General features: G+C 34.2%; 1 protein-coding gene across 1 annotated transcript; it reads right to left on the minus strand.

The window, feature by feature from the left end:
• Positions 1-2,294: 2,294 nt before the first annotated feature.
• Positions 2,295-4,995, minus strand: LOC128242897 (uncharacterized). The gene is made up of 5 exons (XM_052960318.1): positions 4,225-4,995; positions 3,817-3,885; positions 3,301-3,412; positions 2,949-3,067; positions 2,295-2,480 (listed from the first exon to the last, which is right to left on the minus strand). The coding sequence occupies exons 1-5, from the start codon at positions 4,333-4,335 to the stop codon at positions 2,295-2,297; spliced, it is 597 nt and encodes a 198-aa protein (XP_052816278.1). The 5' UTR covers positions 4,336-4,995.
• Between the last annotated feature and the right edge of the window lie 3,310 nt (positions 4,996-8,305).

Genomic DNA, 8,305 nt, shown 5'->3' on the forward strand with positions numbered 1-8,305 from the left:
ACCCGCACGCACACACACACACACACAATCACGCACGCACGTGTGCACAGCCATTGTACGCACGGCAGAGACCTTGAGTGCGGGATAAGGTAGCTATGTTGGCTTCTGTATCATGGACATTGAATGCATCGCCGGAAGTTGTTTCATTAAGTTGTCTGTACGCACAAGAAGCTTTAAATGCGTGGTAAGGTCAGGTAAACAGAATAACTCGTTTTGGATTAAAACAAACAATGCGTTGATTTACAAAATAAAACAATTTACTGCACTATTAACATTAACTTTAAGATCAACATTTGAGCCATTTGGAACATATACTTTATCGTAGTGCGTGTGTGTGTGTGTGTGTGCGTGTGTGTGTCTGTGTGTGTGTCTGTGTGTGTGTGTGTGAGTGTGTGTGCGTGAGTGCGTGAGTGCGTGTGTGCGTGTGTGCGTGTGTGTGTGTATGTGTGTGTGCGTATGGGCTTGTGGGTATGTTTGTGTGTGTGCGTGTGTGGGGGAGGGGTGTGTGTGAGCTTGTGTGCGTGTGTGTGGGAGGGGTGTGTGTGTACACGCGTGATTGAGTGTGAGATGGTGTATGGGGTGCGTTTTACGCGTGCTTGCGTGCGTGCCTTTATTGTACGTTTAGTGCGTGTGGTTGTATGTAAGCTATAACCACCTTTAACAAAATGAGCTTCAAGTATCTATTTAAAGATGCAATCTTACTCCCCCCAACTCAACTCAATATCTTGATTTTCCTCATGGCTGGAGATATTCATAATATATACAAACTTTGATAGATATAGAACATGAACAATATTATATATATGTGACCAAGTCTGCGAAAATGGGTCCTAATGAGGAAAAATGACATTTTCAGGTTTTTACATTTTCTGAATGTGCTATGTTTCAGAAATAAAGTCCTGAAGTTTAAAGCTGATATCTTTAAAATTGACGGATTGAGGACAAATTTCGCAATACCACTATTTGTTATAAAATGGCGAAAAAAATGAAGGAAATGGAAACATAAGTAAATACAACGTCCTTGATTTTAAGAGTCTGTATTCCATTAAAATTGAATCCAGCATTTTTTATTTCTGTGGAAACATTATCATAACATCAATAACATCATTTATGGAAAATGTAACACTACATGTACATTTCATAGAAACGGTTGCCATGACTACAATTTTTTCACGAGAAATTTATCCAAATAAACGCAAAAGCAGCTCAAATAGACAAAATCACATTTGAATTTGATAGATTATGTTTGCAGGAAATATTTTAGTACAGCATTAAAATTTCAGCCAGCTATGTAGTAAAATAGAATGTTAACAGCAATTTTACATAGACCCTGTAAAGAAAATCTGCAACTTTTCTAAAACAAGGTTAATTGTTCAAAAGTAGTGCAGCTTATCCTTGTATTAATCAAAACAAAAAACATATTATTTTAAAACAAGCAATTATTTAAAAGATGTAACTTGTCTGGTGAAATCAATTATTTTAAAATCAATAAGAATGTTATACTTGGTTGCCATAGCAACTGACTTATACCTAGAATAATTCTTTTTTTTTGCTCATTTCATTCTTTTGGAGTTGTAAGATGACACAGAATGAAATGTATTTACAAGGAAAGCATTGACACATGCCTTATTTGACAAAATTGACAACAAACATATGCTTGCAAGGATTATTGAAACTATATTAATGTATAACTATTAACATATAGACTTATAAATGTACACTTTCACATTATACTGGAGTCGTGTATGGAAAATATGAATGCCATCATACTTTACTTATAGATGGCCGACTGTTCAATGATATTCCCATAATTGAAATACATGTTTATACATAAGTATTTAATGATCAATCAAGTGTGTTACTTTTGGTTGCCAAGGAAACCATACATTCCTAAGATCATGAATATTTTATCAATGTAACACAAAGAAATATATTCTTTGAATGTAAATGAAAACATAAAACTTCCACTTACACATGCCAATATATTTATAGCAAGAAACAAACTATAACTTTTGCTGAAACACACACAGAAAGTGTTCTCAATAAAGTTGCCTATTTCAACTTTTGTTTTTTGGCCTTTGAATAGCCTTCTTTTGCAACTAATGGCAATGGGTATGTTGTGTTTTTTGCATTATCTGATCCGCAAAAGTCTCTTTTTACATCATGCAAGTACCATTGCCTTTCTGCACTTATTCCCTCACCAAAGATCTGCTCTGGCAGAACACCAATATCCACTTGGCAGTTTTTCAGTATGTTAATTTTCTCCCCAGGGGCATCAACAAACTTCCTTACTCTTAAAACCCCAGGCTCGTTAGAAGACACCTCAAATGAATGGTATTTCGAAATGTTTTCAATGGTTTGAAAATGCCTTTGAAGAAGGTGCTCCAGTCATAGAACGACACTTGTTTGCTGTTGCCATCAACAATATGTGGAATGTTGTGGCCATTACGGGATGACATGGCTTCTGTGGAAGCCACCTCCTGTATTGAAGAAAAGCATTACATGATGAATGAATTTCAGACAGAAACGATCCAATATGACATATTATATTGTCACCTTAGTGCAAGAACTCAATATCTGCTTCAATTTCTATATGCAGTTATCGTCTTATTTCACTATTGTGATTATACTGAGCAGTACCCTTGCACTATGTAATGCCTACATGAAGTATATAACATCAGTGAATTTATTAATTACCTATTATATCTAAATATACATGATAATAAATGAACTTATTTTATATAATAATCAATTTAATATAACATTAGTCATATATGATTATTTTCAATCTTAACTATAAAAAATCCCATTTTCTTCATGCCACTTCTTATTAGTTTATAACTGTATTAAAAAGAAGGAAATTAATCAATCTTGAAACATGTGTAAGTAATTTATGTCTATAATTGTTTTAAACTATTTGTGTGGTAAAAATCTAACTCCCTGAATACCTCAACTGTCTCTGCATCCATGTATCTCATTCTGTTTTTCCAAACTCCAAAATGCCAGTCGCATGAAAATTTGGTGTGGCCGGCTAGCATCAGTGAGTATTGGATTGTCTTATGCCCTCCTGGAATAGAATAGTTAATTGTTAATAAGATCTCTTTATTTCAAATTAAACTCTGAAATATATATGTTGTTTATTTTATAAGTACAACAAATCAAAATCTTTTAAAGCTACACATCTGTTTCACTCATCTAAAGAGTTACTGAAAACCTTGTGAGATATTTAAAAAGCAATAACATAATTTAGTTTACATCATGAAACATATTTTTTTTCCACTAAAACACAACAACTCTCACCTGTCAATGTTCTCCACACAGCATAACCAAGAACGGCATTATTTTTGTTGTCCTTGGCAATTGTCAAAGTGGAACTGAGCATGTGCCTCACCCAGGCAAAACACCTGTTTCTCTGAAAAATATTTATCCTTCTTATCACTATTCTTAGTCATCACCATCATCAGCAACAGAAGCAAAAATTTAACAGCACCAGTATTTAACATTAATACAACAAAACATTTAAAACATTTCTCATAACTAACATATACCAAATAAATGTTCAGATACACATCCAATTCCAGATTGTGAGATGTGCATGATGGCTATTGACCAATGGAAATGTTACATTCTTAATCAGTTTGTTTTAATGAAGTAAAACATTTATTGCTAAGAAGTGCCCCTTCAATTCTCAATTATTAACATTTGACATCAGGACATCTTATAATGACACAGAACAGATTGCAATTTAAAACTGTAAAAAAGTGAATTCAGATTTATATATGAGTAGTGAGTCTCAGTCAAAATGAATAAGCTTACCAGATCCTTCACAGCAAACTCCAAATACCTCACATCTCCTCCGGCAGTTTTGAAATACAGGGGTCCAACCTAGTAGATAAAAGCTTGCATTAAATTTGACAACAGTATCTGGTAATTAGAACCAGCATTTTATTCTAAATATTGAAAGATTCAATTTCTAAATCATGTAAAAAGAATTCTAACATAAACACTTTACATTCAATGAATACACTACCAGGTATGTAACCATTTAAGTAGAAGCATACATTTACTGCAGTAAACCTTAGGCACTCACAAGTATGATACACATGCAAATTACTGCACAATAAATCCTTTAAAAAAATAATCTCTTGCAATAAGTTGATAAATTCAGTAAAAAAAAAAACATTTGATTATTTGCTTGTACTTGATAGAAAAAAATCAACTAACCTGTTGGCTATGGTGTGGAATATGAACCTGCTGTGCAAAGTCCCAGCTGTAGTGGACGGTTGCATCTAAGGAACATGACTCTGAACCTAAAATATAAATAGAATTTAACATATATTTTAATTTTTAGACTAGAAAATATTGAAGCATGACATAAGACAGCTAAAACTATAGCGCATAGAAATTTATTAACCAAAGCACACCTTCAACTTCATGTTTTCACTACATGTAACTTTAGAGTAATCACACTGCATTCTATATTGCTCCCTCTGATGTCTAGCACTTTCAACATGACTTTCATATTCATCAAAAAGTGTCATTTTATCATCTTCAGAAAGGGCACCACTTTGTGACATATTAAAAGAAAAGGTTTGGCATCTAAAACACAAGTCTGTTTTTGGTTTAGCTAAGACTATATGTGGGCACAACTCATGCCATAGCTTCTAGCACCCTCTATTTTTTTCATATTCAACATGAATGTCTGCTTGTGATTTATCAGATGGCAACAACAACACTTTACTATTGCGGTGGTTTGGAAGTCTTCCGGGAACGGGCATTGCATTGTCAGATGCATAGCAGATGAGGAATTTTCTTATGTGTTCTCTCCTCAAATGTGATTGCATTATGAGGTAGTCTTTTGGTATTACCATGAGTCCTAGCAATCAATCCATCATTGTCAAGAGAGCGACCAATTCTTTTTAGTTTCTCCTTTCCGATGTTGTATGCGAAACAGAATACCTCACGGCAAACTTCAACTCCCTTAATATAAAAATACTCTGCAGAAGGTTCTAAATCATGGTCAAAACTTTCACACTGAACAGTCTCTGCATTACATATATCATCATCTGATTCATCATTGACAGCATTACTTTCATGGCTAGAATCATTTTCTGAATCAGACTGACTAAATCACTTGCACCAGAACTCTCTGGACACAAAACATGAAAATAAAGTCTATCAACTTCTAATAACTCTTCGCGAAATAAATGGTCTTGGCTTAATTCGTAAGGGGTAATGCTTGCTTCACTCAACTGGGACATTTTCATAAAATGTTCAAGTGTTTTTCAAATTTTCCGCCATAATATCTGTTGCTATTAGTAAACCGTATTTTGTTACGGAAAAATACTTCCGGGTCAAACTGTCAAAAGGTTATTTAAAACAAACATCAAATGACAATTTAAATAAAGGATGACAACATAGATAACTGCATACATTACCTTCCAAATAATTGTTTCCGTGTAATTAATCCGAAAAGCATTCTAATGCCGTGTGGATAAACCGGCAAAACCGTCATATCTTCAGTACGGGTTTCGACATGTTTCCATCAAAATGGCGGAGAGCGACACCTTCAGATCAAGGGCGATTAATCATGATTTAAGGTCAGGCAGCATGAATATTATCGACAATAATCAACTGATAACAGAGTGATGTGCCTTTATATTGTTTATACACTTCGATTATGTAAATACTTTGCAAAATAATGCCAAATTAGTTAATTGACAAAACGATAATTGCTCAGAAAACGTGTTGTGTTTTTTAATCTCGCTTTATCTCGGTAACGTGATTACCTCAACAGGACTCATTTTCGCTGACGACGTCACATATACAATAATAGTACAGTTTAAAATTATAGCATATTGGTGTCAAAATATTTATACAATATTGTAGGATAAAGCTTCATATCTAAGTATAAATAAAAAGCTTATATTCTACATGCAAATAAAATTAGTCTATTTGACTTCCATGATAGTAAGGTCGTTTCAGATCTGCCGCTTGGATTCAGAAATCTTGTCGAAAACAATGGTGCTTATGAAGAATACCGAGTTGATTTGTAAGGAATGAGCATAACACGTGGTATTTTTACGTTATGAGATTAGAGTAGATCACAGTGAATATTTTAGCATTCACCAATCATTTGATATTTCTGCGCTTTCTGTTATTAAACATGCGGTCCATAAATGTTATTATATATATTTATTATAGTTATTATATTAAGTAAAAAGTTACGAGTTTTATAAGACAAAATTTATCTTGTTATACATGTTTATGTATTGATTTTGAATAAGCGTCTCACTTGAACTATAGTTCATTTATAATCAGTGCTTTTATGATTTAATAATTTACTATTCGGAATTCAACAGAAGAAAACAAAGTTGATTTATAAATTTAACTAAAATTAACAATAACTGTTATATATTATTAATCAGTGGTTTATTAAAAACTAAGCTCTTATTAACGTAAATAATAGTTCGAATAACGTCATGCTAAACGTTTTAATACAATACATATTGAAAAAGAAAAGGTATAGGGGTTAGATTATTTGATACTGTGCAAAAACGAAGTCGGTAAGGTACCATTTTCTTCGTATACTAATTTTCAGATAGTTACTCGAAAATTCGTTCATAGGTGTAGTTTCGTAAGGTGTGTTTAAACATGATATAATCCGGCAAAGAAAACATTTAATAAACGAAATATTATGATGGGACGCCTTTATGAGGACCTATATCGCGTCTTGTTCATAAACATGCATCCGTCTCCACCATTGCACGATATCGATTGATACGCATTTACACACCAAACTCGGCTTGATACAATGCGACAGAAAGTCATTCTGTCAATTTATCCCCTATGTATTGTGCGGTTGTTTGTATTTCGTCTGTTAGGTTTCGAACCTTGTTTCGCTAAACTGGTGTATCAATAATTATTGCCTGGTCTCTGTGATCGCATTTCTAGTTGAATTAATAACTATTTGTACTTATGAACTTAAATTCCACATGAAAACAAATTCGGCTGATATTTACACTTTTTTTATTTTAGCGACGACTTGTTCTACCGACATGTCAACAGTGCGGCCCGTTCCAACTGGTAATTAGATTAATTCGCGTTCTCATAATCGTCTTGACTACTGATTGCATATCTGCATGACCTTCTTAAACATGAGCCCCCAAATAAATCAAGGGTTGTTGAAAACATAACCAATAACCTGTAGTTGTTTCGTATAATAGCAATTCAATAAATTAATCTTAGAATTGTTATCTAATGATAAGTTGTTTTTTTAAAGTATGCATCACTAACCATAATAAAGATTGCTTCAGGAAAAAATAACAAAGCCAACTAGTCTGTCGACACACATATCAACTTCGCATTCAACTTCGAAACCAACAGTATTTCCAACGCAATCGACCACGCATCCGACCACGCATACAGCTTCAACAACGCATCGTATCACTTCACCAACGATGACATCACATTCAACTTCAGTGAAACCTAATATAACACCGCATAAGACAACTATGCCGTCACATTCTACGTCAATTCGTACGCCACATTCTACATCAACGATGACCTCACATCCAACACAAACCAAGACAACTTGGAATCCTACTCCCTCAACGAGCCGTTTCCTACGACCCATAAGTATGACCTTTGTAACGGAATGTACTGCTGCGTTATACTAAAGGGCAATTTTAGTTTCACCATTCCATATGAAATGGAAAACAACAAGGTAATTGTGATTTGCATTACACACAGCATTTGAAGTTTTGTTTGCGTTTGGAAATAAGACATGACAAAAGAATACGATTTATGCATGTGCACATACTTATAACGCCGATTACTTAACAACTAAATAAAGGTAAAGTTACGTTAAAAAGTCATGGAAAACTTCATTAACTAGTATACTGACAGGGAATAAATCGTTTACCTAACAGTGTCCGGCTAAAGAATAGCAATTGCTCCCTACATTTTTGTACAATAAAATCCGAAGTTCATGGTTTAGACAAGCACACTGATGATAGTTGTACCTGACAACGCCATGGTGACGGGTACTTGCAACCTTAACAACAGCAACACCGCCCAGGAGATCGATATTGATTTCTTTGACGGCTGGAAACTCTCTGTTGTCATTTTGGAAAGCAGGGCGAACGGCGAGGAATTGCAAGCTGGTGTAGATGAAGGGGCAGCGCAGTTTTAGTCATGGGAGCGAGTATCACTTGAATACGTTCTTGACGATCATTTCGTGAAGCCAAAAGGGAAAGGTAGGTAAAGATTAAAGAACATGTTAGTTAAACAAAGAAGTTTTAAT

This window comes from Mya arenaria, chromosome 8 (genome assembly GCF_026914265.1).
Source record: "Mya arenaria isolate MELC-2E11 chromosome 8, ASM2691426v1".
Lineage (NCBI taxonomy): Eukaryota > Metazoa > Mollusca > Bivalvia > Myida > Myidae > Mya > Mya arenaria.